General features: G+C 38.5%; 1 protein-coding gene across 2 annotated transcripts in view; it reads left to right on the top strand.

Moving 5' to 3' along the window:
- Positions 1–5,629, top strand: part of TXLNB (taxilin beta) — a 31,947-nt gene extending 26,318 nt beyond the window's left edge. For both annotated transcript variants that reach the window (XM_070733634.1, XM_070733633.1), the window contains 2 exons: positions 2,870–2,965; positions 3,937–5,629. In XM_070733634.1, the coding sequence (XP_070589735.1) occupies positions 2,870–2,965; positions 3,937–4,482 (642 nt within the window). In that variant the 3' untranslated portion in view covers positions 4,483–5,629. The remainder of the gene's footprint in view (positions 1–2,869; positions 2,966–3,936) is intronic.
- Positions 5,630–15,537: the final 9,908 nt, after the last annotated feature.

Here is a 15,537-nt window from a genome sequence, read left to right as displayed (position 1 = left end):
TAGTAGAAAAAGCATCTCTGCGACATAGGAGACTAATAATTTACATTACTGTATTTTAATTAATTAGTCTTCTGGTGGTGATTCATATCTTGTTTTTCAAAATAAATGGTTTTATTGCAGACCATTTTGTGATTGTTATATGAAGATATAGAAATGTATAAAAAATGTAGTTAGGATATAAGAGGGAGACTGACCAGTTTGGGTGATTTTCCCCTTATAGGGCAGATTGTCCCCCACACCAGCCTATATTTTCAGGATGAAAAGTCATGCGATGTTCCTTGAAATTTGGTGTAGTACAAGTTGTTAGATGGGATGGTCAGTTATTTTTTCCAGGACTAGCAAGAAAATTGTTGAAAGAATTATCAATAGGAATAAGAAACCATGAAACAAGTAGAAGCAAGGAAACATAATAAAAATATGAGTATTTATATAGCTCAGGTTTTGGTGGGCAGGGTAATACAGTGGTACCTCTACTTAAGAACGCCTCTACTTAAAAACTTTTCTAGATAAGAACCGGTACTTGTTCAATATTTTTTTGCCTCTACTTAAGAACCATTTTCTACTTAAGAACCCGAGCACGGAAAAATTTCCCAGGAAATTTGAGAACGGCATGAAGGCCCAGCCAGTTTCTTGCCATTCCCGTTAATCCTGGCCATCTGGGCTGTCAGAGGAGCCTTTTGGTGGAGCTTAAGGAGGCATTGGCAATCCAGAGCGAATGAAGCATTTTCCTTTCTCTGTGCACTTGGACAGGGAATAAACCTCTGCCAGAGCTCAGAGAAAAGAAATGATTCCTTTGCTCTGGGCAGCCTAGGAGTCACCACAGTGAAGGAAAAACACCGTCTATGAAGTGAGTGAGCAAGAGGAGAGGGGAGCCCTTCAGCATGGGAAGGAAGAGGCAGCAGGTAGCAGCAGCAGCAGCCAGTGTGTGGGAGGCAGCCTCGTGCCAGGTGTATTGGAGGTGCATGTTCCTGCTCACCGCCTTAAAGTCCCACTTTTTTTTTTAAAGCCTTAAAGTTTTGGATTTTTTTTATTCCCCTCACCTCATCTCCTTCCTTCGGCAGCGACTGTCCTCCTCCTCTTCTTCCTCCTCCTCCTCCCACCCAAATTCCAAGCTTTTATTTCTTTCCTAATGGGTTTGGACGCATTATTTGCTTTTACATTGATTCCTATGGGGAAAATTGCTTCTACTTAAGAACATTTCTACTTAAGAACTTGGCCATCGAACGAATTAAGTTCTTAAGTAGTGGTACCACTGTATTGGAAATATTCCCCATCTCTAATTTTTTTTTTCAATCACTCAAATGGAGAATACGTAATAGAATCTCAATATATCCACCAACACCTTAACATTTTTCTTTCCCTCTTCATACCTATCTACATATAAATAGTGGATACTGATAGAGCAGTATCCACTATTAATGAAATAAGGGAGATTTGTTAAAATAGAGAAGTAAATATTTCTATTATGATTTTTATTATTATAGAATTAATATCAATGTAATGAATATTGTAAACATGATTATTCTTTCAAATTATTTATAAACACACTATTTAATTGAAAATGTAACCTCAATGTGTAAAAAAATTAAAAACTTTATGCAAGATAAAGTAGTATCCACCAGTAGAATGGATAACTCCCTTTATGTGTTTCCCAGTCTCATAGAATTGAAGAATACTATATCAAACCTAAGTAGCATATGGAGAGAGAAAGGAAGCTTAGTCACATGAATAAATACACTCATAAATCTTGGACAAATATCTTTTGAGAGCAATAACTAGAAACCATTACAGCACTGGGATTCTCATACAACATTCATTAAATTAATATGGAAGGTGTGAGAGAGTTTAATTAGCTTACATTAGCTTTCCGTAAGGAAAGCCATTTAGAAAAAGTCAAATTTATTTATTTGTTTGTTTGTTTGTTTGTTTGTTTGTATGCCGCCCCTCTCCGTAGACTCAAGGCGGCTAACAACAATAATGAAACAATATGTAACAAATCTAATATCTCCGGGACCGCCTTCTGCCGCACGAATCCCAGCGACCAATTAGGTCCCACAGAGTTGGCCTTCTCCGGGTCCCGTCAACTAAACAATGTCATTTGGTGGGACCCAGGGGAAGAGCCTTCTCTGTGGTGGCCCCGGCCCTCTGGAACCAACTCCCCCCAGAGATTAGAATAGCCCCCACCCTTCTTGCCTTTCACAAGCTTCTTAAAACCCACCTTTGTCGTCAGGCATGGGGGAATTAAGAATTAAGATATTCTTTCCCCCTCGGCTTCCACATGTATGGTACGTTTGTATGTATGATTGGTTTTTAAAATAAGGGTTTTTAGCTTCTTTAGTATTGGATTGTCGCACGTTGTTTTTATTACTGTTGTTAGCCACCCCGAGTCTACGGAGAGGGGTGGCATACAAATCCAATAAAATGAAATGAAATGAAATGAAAATTTAAATTAATTTAAAAGACCCTTATTTAAGAAACTAAACATACACACAGACATACCATGCATAAATTTTATAGGCCTAGGGAGAAGGGAATATCTCAATTCCCCCATGCCTGACAACAGAGGTGGGTTTTAAGGAGCTTACGAAAGGCGAGGAGGGTGGGGGCAACTCTGATCTCTGGGGGGAGTGGGTTCCAGAGGGTCGGGGCCGCCACAGAGAAGGCTCTTCCCCTGGGTCCCGCCAAATGGCATTGTTTAGTCAACGGGACCCGGAGAAGGCCAACTCTGTGGGACCTAACTGGTCGCTGGGATGCCAATTGGTTTCCGGACCGGCAGAAGGCGGTCCCGGAGATATTCTGGTCCGATGCCATGAAGGGCTTTAAATTTAACTTGACTTCTCTGTCCACTCGATTTGGTTTATTTTTACAGATGACAAAGAAAATTAAAAAACTGGAAAAGGATACGGCCACATGGAAATCAAGATTTGAGAACTGTAACAAAGCTTTACTGGACATGATTGAAGAGGTATGAAACAAATTTTAAAAGCAGTTTCATATAAAACAGGGAAGAGTTATGGGGAAGAGTTATGTAAGCACTTGTTGCATATGGGAAATGAAACAACAAAATTAAAGAAAACTGAAATTTGGAGTCACGTTTTAATTCAGAGGCAATCTAGCTGTCAACATGCATGGTCGGCTGGAGTATTTACCCGCCACTGGATAACATTTGCACAATCCAATTATCCCACTTACATTTTTCACTGAGCAAGTTAAGCAGATTTTTTTTAAAAAAAGAGACTTTTAACATGATTTAAATGCAGTAGAATGCCATGGGCTGGCTTCATGCGTTGCAGAAGTGAAAGGCTAACAGTTACATGCTATAATTTGTAATTTCCCAATTTCCCCTTTCACACACACCCTTTCACATCCTGCCAGCTAAAATTAGTATCTCTAAAAAGTCTTAGCTGGCTCTATAGATTTGCATAAAATCTTGGGCATAAAAGGTCCACAATACCACAAACTCTGCAGAAATGGCAAGTGAATGGTAAAATCTTGGGGCTACCTTTTAAAGTAGTATTTAGAAACATAGAAACATAGAAGTCTGACGGCAGAAAAAGACCTCATGGTCCATCTAGTCTGCCCTTATACTATTTTCTGTATTTTATCTTAGGATGGATATATGTTTATCCCAGGCATGTTTATGATTTGTTCTATCGTGTTGTGAGCCGCCCCGAGTCTTCGGAGAGGGGCGGCATACAAATCTAAATAATAAAATAAATAAATAAATAAAATAAATAAATGTTTAAATTCAGTTACTGTAGATTTATCTACATCTGCTGGAAGTTTGTTCCAAGGATCTACTACTCTTTCAGTAGTAGATCATTTGAACAAACAAACAAAAATGGAGGAGGGATTTATCTTGGCCTTTTAGACTCTCTTCTATCGTGCATCAGCTTGGCAGCTTTTAAAATGTTTTGCTTTTTCATTCTATTATAGAAAGCCATGCGGGCCAAGGAATACGAATGCTTTGTAGTGAAAATTCAAAGGTTAGAAAATCTTTGCAGAGCTCTGCAGGAGGAACGGAAGGTATTGTATAAAAAAATAAAAGAAGCACAATTCCCTGAAGAGGACAAAGAAGAGGAGGAAGAAGATGAGGAGGAGGAGGAAGAACAGAAAGCTGGAAAGGAGGATAGTCTGGAGAATAAGACTACAGTTACAACTCAGGCTATAGATGTGCCATCTGCCACCAGTGAAATTATCCCCAAAAATTTGGCTGCAGCTTTCATGGTGACTCATGTGAATATGCCTGTGATCCCAACCGGTGAAGAAAAAGTGGAAGAACTACATGATCCCAAAGTATGTGACTCAATTTGTCCACCTGAGATGATATTAGCTTCTTGCAAGCCATTAGGCAACCAGGATTGCTGTATTGATCCAACATTCATGCCCAAAGCACAGGAACCAGAGGAGGACACAGTAAAACCTGGTCCAGATCATCCAGTGTTGAAGCTCTCAAACACTGACATGGAAGGTGTTGATTAGCACAATATAATGATGCATTTCCCCCAAAAATGACATTCTCCAACCCTTTCCTAAACATTTCTGTTTTTCATTAAGATGGCTTTAACAAGTGTTTTCAAACCTGCTTCAATTTCATAGAATATACACACTGTTGTTGTATTCCATGATTACTGCTGGTGTTTGAATTTGCTTTATTTCTCATTCAGGTAAAGCCAAGAGCTTCTCTATCATTTAGTAGAATTAATTTAATTTAATTTAATTAAAAATTAAGAGTTGTCATTTCCACTGCAACCTTTAAAAATGGATAGGTCCTTCTATGGAAAGTCTACTCTCAAAATGTTCCAAATAAATAAATTAAATTAATAAATAGTTGGGAAAGAGAGAAGCTAAGTGTGCTTGAGACAGCAAAAACTAACAAACCTTAGGCATAAAATTAAAATGAATTTAAAAGTGCTAAAACATTTTATTATTTTAGGTTCATTTTAATTTTATCCCTAAGGTTTAGGGAATAGGAAACCCTAACTATTGATTATATATCTAACAATGATCCAGTCACTATTTCTGATTTTTTATTTTGAAACAATTTTGCTTAGTTAAATTGACTTTGATTTCATTCCCTTTAAATTTGTCAATGTTACTTATTTGATCCGTCCAGAGAATTGGATACCACATAATAAACTATCTTTATCAGCAATCTATTAACTAGTACAGTGGTTTATTCTCATGTGGAGTATAAACCAAAAAAATCATAGATCAATTGGGTTCATGTTTTATGTAAATTAGTAAGGCTAGAATTTAAAGTCCAAACATTTGAAGCTTTAATTGGGTATCATTAAAGAGATATTTCCTACTACCTCTAGTATTTCAAACATAAGGCATCTTGACCTAATTACCTAACAGTAATTCACTTTATAATTTTCTGCTACTTTAATCATAGTTGTTTTTGGAAATGTTCTGGATATCTGAACACAAATGTTTTTGTTTTAAATTTATATGCCTTACATTTGGATCTGGTATGAAGTGTTCTGTCATATGCTTTTCTGATCTAGAATGACGGTGTTAACACTGATCTATGTCCAAGTTTAGAATTGCTGTATTTGCATTTAAGATTACATCTTTAGTCATAAAATCTGACTTGACAAATAAACTAAATTTGGAAATCTTTCAAGATCCAGTACAAGAACAGGGAGGCCTTAAATCTGGGCATGACATTTAATTTTTGCTTTCAAAAATTAGCTGTTCCTTTTGCAGTCAATTCTTTGGGGGTTATAAAATATGCAAAGTGGCACAACTCTGTTCCTACATTCTACATCAGCAGTCCCCAAACCTCTTGCATTAGGGGGCTGATTTCAGACAATTTTTAATGGGCTTGGCATGGGGGGGATTTCGGTTTTGCTCACCCTCTCCTCACCTCCAGCCCAGTTCCTAATCATCCATGGACAGGTATTGGTTCATGGCTCAAATTTGGGGGGGGGGGCTGTTCTGCATTCGTATTTCATATTACAAATAATCCATCTGTCTAATTTTTAAAACTCTCATTATTCAAACATGTATGACCACAATCTAGTATCTGAGTTTCAGGATTCTCCTGAATTAAACAATGATTCAGTACGTTAACTAAACTATATGACTTTATGCCTAACAAATTGAATTTGCATGTTGTTGTTTTTAAGTACTGGATCACATCTGAGGTATTCTAGTCTAGTTTCAATATTAAGATTTTCATTTATAACCACCTTAGTATTTTAAACACTACCTTAATAGTTTATATTTGCTGGGGGGGGGGGGGTTCAGTTTCTTTTATTAGACAAAAACTCACATTTCTACAAAAGCTGTCAGATGTGAATATTTTTACAGGGACTATAAATAGAAATTTGAATTAGGCCTAATAATGATCAGATTCTTCAAAACAGTTGAGAGATATTATCACAGTAATGTGAAGAATGGTCTGAAAAATAGTTAATAATATTTGTGTGGGATCATCTAGCTATACATTACCTCCTGTATCGAAGAGATTCAAATTAGGGATGACTCCAGAACCAATTTCACAGTAGGAATATCTCAGCATTAGACATTAGAAAATCTATTTGAAAATATCTATTCTTTTATATTGTACGGTATAATTTATTGAGATTGCACTTTGGAGAGTGGGAGAGCAGGTTGGTATCCAAATCAATTTTAAAATACTAGAAATGACTAAAGACAAAACAGAAAGAAGTGTTACTTGTAAGAACAATAACACCAGGCCTTTGATCCCATAGCCCCACCCAAACAGGCATAGCCTGTAAGACAAGCCAAATGAATCATTAATAAGTAGCAAGTCTATACCTGAGATTTTCATTGAACTGACACATCTATCACACAGAAATGAGAAACAACTTTAACAAGTTTGTAGAGTGGTGCAAAAATATCTTCTGAAAACCTGACAGAACCAAATTAATAGACGTTTCTAGGTCTATTACAAGTAGAATTCTGGTTACAAAATTATTGTTGAAATATCCTGCTTGAGTGGTTCACCTCATGGTTATCTCATAAATTTTTGTATTATTCCTTATGGAAGCATACATATAATCAATGCACTTGAAAGCTGTAAACAAATAGGATATGGGTTTCCACCTACTCAACTTTGCTGACAAAGCCATAAATACTAAAAGGCTGGTGCACGCATAGCTCTAATTCAGCAGCAACTCACAACTTACAGATCAAGAATTTTAAGCAGATGTGGGTTCCTCCCGATTCGGACCAGATCACCTGAACCGGTAGCAATTTGCTGGTGGTGTCACAATGGATCCAGTTCGGTCCATGCTGGTCCATGGACGCCGCCCTCTTTTTTTGGATTTTTTTTCCAAATTTGTTACTGTTCGGAAGTTTTTCCCCTCTGTTGCTGCTTGTAAAAGGGCCCTCTCCCCTGCCCTTGGGTTTATACTTACCTTTATTCTCTCACCCAGAGCACAACTGATCAGCTCCTCAGCTGTGTTTCGGGCTGATTATAGCTACTGAGTATGCGCAGAAGCAGAATTGCACAAGGGGGACACGAAGGGTGCATGCTAGTGGAGAGTGCCTGAGTGAAATGTCGTGATGCGAACTGGTGGCAAAAGTAAGTGGAACCCACTCCTGGAAAGTGTGTGCTAGAAGTGATCATCACAATTATTTTTCAGTTTCTACATGACATTAGCAACTAAATGAACATTTTTTGTTGTTTTATACAAGGGGCTGAGATGTTCGAGATACAGTTAGTACTTGACTTAGCCAGTTACTTAGTGACCAAAGTTACAACAGACACCAAAAAAATGGGATTCAAAGTTCTGGCATCTGTTCCCAGTCATGTGCATTTTTGGCACTCAGCCCATAAATGCACCAGCCATTCTTTGCTACATCCTGTGGACATGTGACTGCAATTTACATTTTTGGTTTTGCTTAACTATCATGTGTTTGCTTCATAACTACCATGCTCATTTAAAGACCATGCCCAAGAAGGTCATAAAATCTGGTGGCCATGTGGTGACCCACTTTACAATTGAGATGTTTTAGAAAATAATATAAAATTTGCTATTATTAAGGAAACTCTGGATGCCTTAGATACAGGATATAAATGGGTAATAGCTGATCAAAAGGTACTGCTGGATAGTATTTTAGATAGTATCCTAGGAATGGAATGAGAGAAGAATGTACAGAAGAACTCTGACAACAGATTCAGCTTTTCATTTAAATCCAGGCCAGTTCCTTGAATAGTTTTATGAAGTCAGAGCTTCGCACTCATTTCCTTCCAGTATCAGCATTCATGCTTGTGTGTGCAAGTTTCTTTTTAAAATGGCCCACTATTAATATAGAATGCCTCTTTATACAAAAGTGCATGCATTTCTTTTGAGTCCCTGATACAGAAATCAACCAATATTATTCCCCACATTGCAGTTACCTTGCTTTTAGGAGCTAGTGGCCCAAACGCCTGCTCTGACTACCGAAACAGGAAGCAACTTAAGCAACTTTCACAAGCAAGTCTCGTAACCTGGATCATGGGAGCTAAGCGATGTCTCATTTGCTTCCTGAGGGGATGGGTTGTTCAGCAAAAAGTTAAGTGGCACATTCAAACCCTAAAGTCAGTCAAGAAATGTGTCCCAGCACATTTCCTCTGAAAGAGCCTACTCCCAGTTTCGGGACAATACATTCTTCACTGTTTCATGTTCATGTTTAGATATACCACTTACGGAGATCAAAATAGATTTCACTGAAACGCTCCTGACAAATGGTATACAGTGTTCCCTCGATTTTCTCGAGTTCCGAGACCGCCCGCAAAAGTTGAATTTCCGCGAAGTAGAGATGCGGAAGTAAATACACTATTTTTGGCTATGAACAGTATCACAAGCCTTCCCTTAACACTTTAAACCCTTAAATTGCAATGTCCCATTTCCTTAGCAACCTTTTAGATTATTACTCACCATGTTTCTTTATTAAAGTTTATTTAAAAAAATATTTATTAAAGGTGGACGAAAGTTTGGTGATGATATATGACGTCATCGGGTAGGAAAAACCGTGGTATAGGGGGGAAAACCGCAAAGTATTTTCTAATTAATTTTTTGAAAAACCGTGGTATAGACTTTTCGCGAAGTTCGAACCCGCGAAAATCGAGGGAACACTGTAGTCTCCTTTAGCTCAAAAGGGGATCTAAAAGTAAGACTTCCCAGACCAGTCTCACTGGATAGAAACATATATCTGGACTAATACCATGCATTAAATTCTTACCCAATGAGACTTTGGCATAATTTTTAATATCAAACGAATGATATGCAGGACCAGATTGAATACATCCATATCTGCATATGCATTAATTCATAAAATGGCTTTCTGTCCTTTTCAGGTAGACCTTATGAATCTTTTAAGTCACCAATAAAAGTTTTTACTGGTGATTTAAAAGATTCATAAGGTCTACCTAAAAAGGACAGAAAGCCATTTTATGAATTAATGCATGTGCAGATATGGTGTCAGGGACAACATAGCAATCTATGGTTGCATCCTAGAAAGTCACAAAGAGGCAATTTGTCCGTCCATGGTGCGCACTCATTTAAGAGTGTGTCATTGAATCTCAACCACGTTTTGTGATGGCTCTAAGGGCTTTCTTATTGCTGTTTCTAGAAGCATATATATTCATTATTTTGGCCACATGCTTCAGAATTAGCAATAGCATTAACTGCTGAACTCATGAAAGAGACTGTTTTATTCATGAGGTAAAGTGCCTGAAACAATCAGATTATTGAATCTTGTCACATCAGAGAATCGAAATCAAAAAGTAACCATTCAGTTCAAACCTGTTCAATGCAAAAATGCAAATTAAAGCATGTTTAAAACATCCGAAGACACAATTATGCCACTTCAATGCATTCAGTGAAGGAGTGACCACCCCTTTTCAGGATTCTATTGTTGAACTTTCAATGATAGATTTTCCTTCTATCACTTAATAGAAATCTGCATTTTGTGAGTGACATAGGGGAAGGTTTGGTAGGGAAGGTTTGCCTATTTGCCGATGACTCTAAAGTGTGCAATAGGGTTGATATTCCTGGAGGCGTCTGTAATATGGTAAATGATTTAGCTTTACTGGATTAATGGTCTAAGCAATGGAAACTGCAGTTTAATGTTTCCAAATGTAAAATAATGCACTTGGGGAAAAGGAATCCTCAATCTGAGTATTGTATTGGCAGTTCAGTGTTGGCAAATACTTCAAAAGAAAAGGATTTAGGGGTAGTGATTTCTGACAGTCTCAAAATGGGTGAACAGTGCAGTCAGGCGGTAGGGAAAGCAAGTAGGATGCTTGGCTGCATAGCTAGAGGTATAACAAGCAGGAAGAGGGAGATTATGATCCCACTATATAGAATGCTGGTGAGACCACATTTGGAATATTGTGTTCAGTTCTGGAGACCTCACCTACAAAAAGATATTGACAAAATTGAACGGGTCCAAAGACGGGCTACAAGAATGGTGGAAGGTCTTAAGCATAAAACGTATCAGGAAAGACTTAATGAACTCAATCTGTATAGTCTGGAGGACAGAAGGAAAAGGGGGGACATGATCGAAACATTTAAATATATTAAAGGGTTAAATAAGGTCCAGGAGGGAAGTGTTTTTAATAGGAAAGTGAACACAAGAACAAGGGGACACAATCTGAAGTTAGTTGGGGGAAAGATCAAAAGCAACATGAGAAAATATTATTTTACTGAAAGAGTAGTAGATCCTTGGAACAAACTTCCAGCAGATGTGGTAGATAAATCCACAGTAACTGAATTTAAACATGCCTGGGATAAACATATATCCATCCTAAGATAAAATACAGAAAATAGTATAAGGGCAGACTAGATGGACCATGAGGTCTTTTTCTGCCGTCAGACTTCTATGTTTCTTTCAGTTAAACTTATTATTCCAAGTACTCTGAAAAAACTGGGGGGGAAAGGCAATATTTAACCAGTTATTTAAAAAGTGATGAATGCCATCAGATGCTTCTTTTTCTTTTGCAAGCTCTTTCAAGTTATTCTTCAAATGTCAGAGATAAGCCAGAGTTCCATTAACAAAGGAAGGACAACAGCAAGACCTGAAGTTGGTGAAACTTATTTCATAGCTGTTGTATTGGCTGCTTGAATGAGCTATTCCAGGTGATAATTCTAGACGCTGTACAAATTTACTGCTGGAGTTCTTGCGTGACTGAATTCTGGGAGTTGAAGTCTACAAGTCTTCAAATTGCCAAGGATGGACATGTCTGCTCTAAAGCCTACCAGTGTTCTGAAATTCACCAATATTGCAAACGTCTCTCAGGCCTTCTGACATAATGTGAATTTGGGCTGACAAAGCCACACTGGATTCTGCTTGGTGCTGGAACTTATCTTGAATCTGGAGTTGAATCTGCAGTTCAACTCCATTTGGCGTTGAATCTTATCTTAAAGTAAAAACAGGGCGCTACATTTTCATGGTCACAAGAGATCCTGTTATTTGTGTTATTATCTTACTTTAAAAATACCTCTGCAGCATGCTTTACACAGGCCTCCTACACAAATGCTGTGAATCTTTATCTGGACTAGTTTAAAACAGCCACAAACATTATCCACCACAATTTATTATTTTATACAGATAAATCACAGCCCCAAAACTTAACAATTGTTTTAAAGTTTATCAACATTCATTTGCTATGTACATATTTTTCCCTTGCAAAAGTGCAATCCAAACCTTTTTTTTCCCTTTTGAGGAAAAAAGGCTTTTACTGACAAATACAAACAGGGCAAGCTGGAAACCTCACAACAATTTGCCCTTGCATACCTCGTACAATTAAATCAGAAGAAAATTAAATTTGCTACATGTCTTCCTATCAAAACACACTGACAGAATCACCTGTTGCCTCAAATCTCGTTTTAGTAATTCATTCAAAATGATCAAATAAGCATCACAGTCATAAAGTCTCAGGTGCACCTAACGTTTTTAAATGGAGATAAAAATGTATGTGTTTGTGATCAAAAATTCTTTCAAGCTGAATTGTTAACACTATTCTGCTGTCTTTTTAGGAACACATTTTCCTTTTTCTTCATGGAGGGCAGGAAAATGCAAGATTAACAGTTAATATCTTCATTTTGTTATCTGTATGTGGAGGAGTGGTTACCTATGTGGAACAATTTTCTAGCATTGTGTTATCAAATACAAATGCCATGGTGAATAAAAAGTTTTATCAAGTTTGGAAAACACAGCAAAAGAATTGAACATGGTTTTCCAATGTTTAAGAAGAAAAAAATTCACATATATAATACAGAAGTTATGGTGATGGCTGTGGAAAGAAATTTCGGTCAGATACAATACAGGATACATCCCTATTGCACACCTCAGCAAAGTGAAATGGCTTTATGTGTAAATGCGTACACAGACAATAAGTGACAATTTCTAAAACAACTGTGGGAATTTAGAAAAAAAATGCAGCTGCTTTAACATTTGCAAAGAAAGTCACCCTATTCACTGTCTAACACTGTGAAGCGCCTCTTTCAAAGAATTTGTACAGCCCTAATTTATTATATGCAATCATCAGGAAATTAATTCAAATTCATATATATCATGAAACATTTTTGGGAGGTACTGATGATGCTAACCCACAATAGATAGTTTATACACTATAGGTATCGATCTAATATCAGGTTGGTTTTAAGGAATTTCTAATATGCTTTCTTTAATAAAAAAACCCAAATACAGTGATATCTCGTCTTACAAACGCCTCGTCATACAAACTTTTCGAGATACAAACCTGGGGTTTAAGATTTTTTTGCCTCTTCTTACAAACTATTTTCACCTTACAAACCCACCGCCACAGCTGGGAAACCCCACCTCCGGACTTCCGTGTTTTTGTGATGCTGCAGGGGAATCCCAGCAGAGGAATTCCAGCAGCACAAAAACGGGCGCTTCGCTGGCAACGGAAGTCCGAAGGTGGGGTTTCCCAGCGAGGGGAGCCTCAGTGAAATCGCAGCATCGCAAAAACACAGAGGTCCAGAGGTGGGGTTTCAAGGACTTCGGTGTTTTTGCGACACTGCGATTTCACTGATGCTCCCTTTGCTGGGAAACCCCACCTCTGGACTTCCGTTGCCAGCAAAGTGCTCGTTTTTGCGATGCTGGGATTCCCCTGCAACATCTCAAAAACACAGAAGTTCGGAGGTGGGGTTTCCCATGGAGGTGAGCCTCAGGGGAATCCCAGCAGCGCAAAAACGGGCGCTTCGGCTGGCAAAAGGGGTGAATTTTGGGTTTGCACGCATTAATCTCTTTTCCATTGATTCCTATGGGAAACATTGTTTCATCTTACAAACTTTTTACCTTAAGAACCTCGTCCCGGAACCAATTAAGTTTGTAAGACAAGGTATCACTGTATATTTATTTGTATGATTTCTATTAGCATGTAAACAGCCCAGAAATGATTTTTCACTAATGAAAGTGAATGCCTTTTTTTGTGCAATTCATTCAATTTAGTTACTACTCTCTCAATGTCTTGATCCTGTATCATTTAAGATTGGTTGCAATTCTGCAAATGCCTTTTTTAAATGGCCATACACATAACATGCATGTGTGGAGACATAATTTGAGCAGATGCTAAAATTGTATGTATGTATGTATGTATGTCATGTATGTGATTTATATGCCGCCCCTCTCCGATGACTCGGGCGGCTATATAACCAACACATCCCATAGAACCCAGTTTTCATACTGGGTTCAATGAATAGATGAAGCTACTTAAGAGCAATTTTCTTCAATACTGAAGGATGTTAAATATGTTTGTGTGTGTGTGCAAGAAACCATCTCTCGCTCCTTCTTTCTCTCCCTCTTCCCCTCTCCCTCCTTCTCTCTTTCTCTCTCTCTCACACACACTTAAAACTGTATGCATTTTCTAAACTGCAAACATACTATTTATTTGCATTATATCTTTCTTGGTCTTGATATCTGTGGTTTTCAATGTTGATTTCTATGTTGCTACACTGCTTTTAATACTACTCACCTTAAATTTTGAATGAGCAAGTTGATGAATACTACCTTTAATCTAAAAAAAACCTGATTGCTATGGATATGAGCTGTCCTGGGCAATCCACACTGAAACAAGAGAAGAGTAGTGATAGCCCCTATGAAACTTGTTACTGAGTAATGCCTGACATATTTAACATTGTGTTCTATGCATGCAGGTTGTGGGTAATGCATGCACATAAATATGAGTTCACGGCCCCTATCATTCCTGTGTAATTTAATGTCAATCAAATATATCAATTAGGAAGGAACTCTATGCATCAGGCAGTGATATATATACAACTTATTTATTTATTTATTTAGATTTGTATGCCGCCCCTCTCCGCAGACTCGGGGCGGCTCACAACAAAGTGAGCCAATGTTCATATCTTTATATTGTGGCATGATTGATAATTGTACATGGCATGCAAATTTAGAAATAAAGAATATCAGAAAGGCTTCAATAGAAAAATCCAATTGAGTTGAATAGGCATTGGCACCTATCTGATAAGCCTCTTCTCATCCAAGCGGAGCCAGCATTCGGATATCCAATCAGATGAAGGACCGGGTCAGTCTGGTTTTTGCACTTGGCCAGATCCATACTGCCCTGCCCAGATTTGACGAAGACTAGACTTGATGTGGCAACATAAAAGCTCAGATAGGAACCTGGGGGGCTCCCATCCCTCAAGAGAAATGGAAGAAGAATGAACGAAATTAGAGGAGGGAACTGAATCCTGGCTCCGTTCGGATGAGAAGAGGCATATCAGGTGTTGTTAATAGGTTCCAATGCCTATTCTCCATCCTGGGATAAACCAGCATTCAGGTGGGACATACCAAAGTCCCAAATGGGTGGGGATAGATTGGAATAGGACTAGTGACTGCTCTTCACCACCTCTTGAAGTGCCCTCCTGCCAAATGATGTATCTGCTGATGCATAGGTGTCAATTTTATAGTGTTTGATGAAGGAATTTGGGGAAGAACAGGTGGCTGCCGGTACACTTCGAGGTCTGAAGATCTGGAGTAGGGCCTTCATCCTTTGAGAGATCTAGGAAGAATGCCTCTCTGTCAGGATCTCCTTCATCCTGTTTGTTGGATTCGTCTGAGGACCAGTCTTGGTTCCTGGCCTGGTGGCGAGAAAGGGCCTTAGAACGAGATTTAGAATGGGCCTGAGCTGAAGTGGAGGCCTTTGGAATTGAAAAAGATGGCATACTGACTGTAAGGGCTTGTTGAAGTGTCGCTGTGATCGTGGCCTGAAAGTTGGCTTAGTCCAGAAGTAAGGGTTGGGCCGTGGTAAGGTTGGGTTGACTCCTCAGGGATCTCTTCGGGATGTTCTGACTCTGAGGGAGCCTGGGAAGACAATGGTGGGAGAGGAGGGCCCAAATCCCACCATAGATTAGGTTGGAGCCTGTTGTGAGTGGTCCTCAACCAACTCTGCTAATGATTCTGAGGAAGATGAGCCATGCCCATCTTGGTACACTGGGCCAATGTTTTTGTCAGCTGATGCAGAGAATGAGAGAGGTAGACATGGATGAACCTGGAGTGCCACCAGAAGTGGCAGATATGCCAATGACAATA

The sequence above is a fragment of the Erythrolamprus reginae genome, chromosome 1, assembly GCF_031021105.1.
Source record: "Erythrolamprus reginae isolate rEryReg1 chromosome 1, rEryReg1.hap1, whole genome shotgun sequence".
NCBI lineage: Eukaryota > Metazoa > Chordata > Lepidosauria > Squamata > Dipsadidae > Erythrolamprus > Erythrolamprus reginae.
Note: the sequence above shows the minus strand (reverse complement) of the source record. Positions and strands in the feature narration are given on the sequence as shown.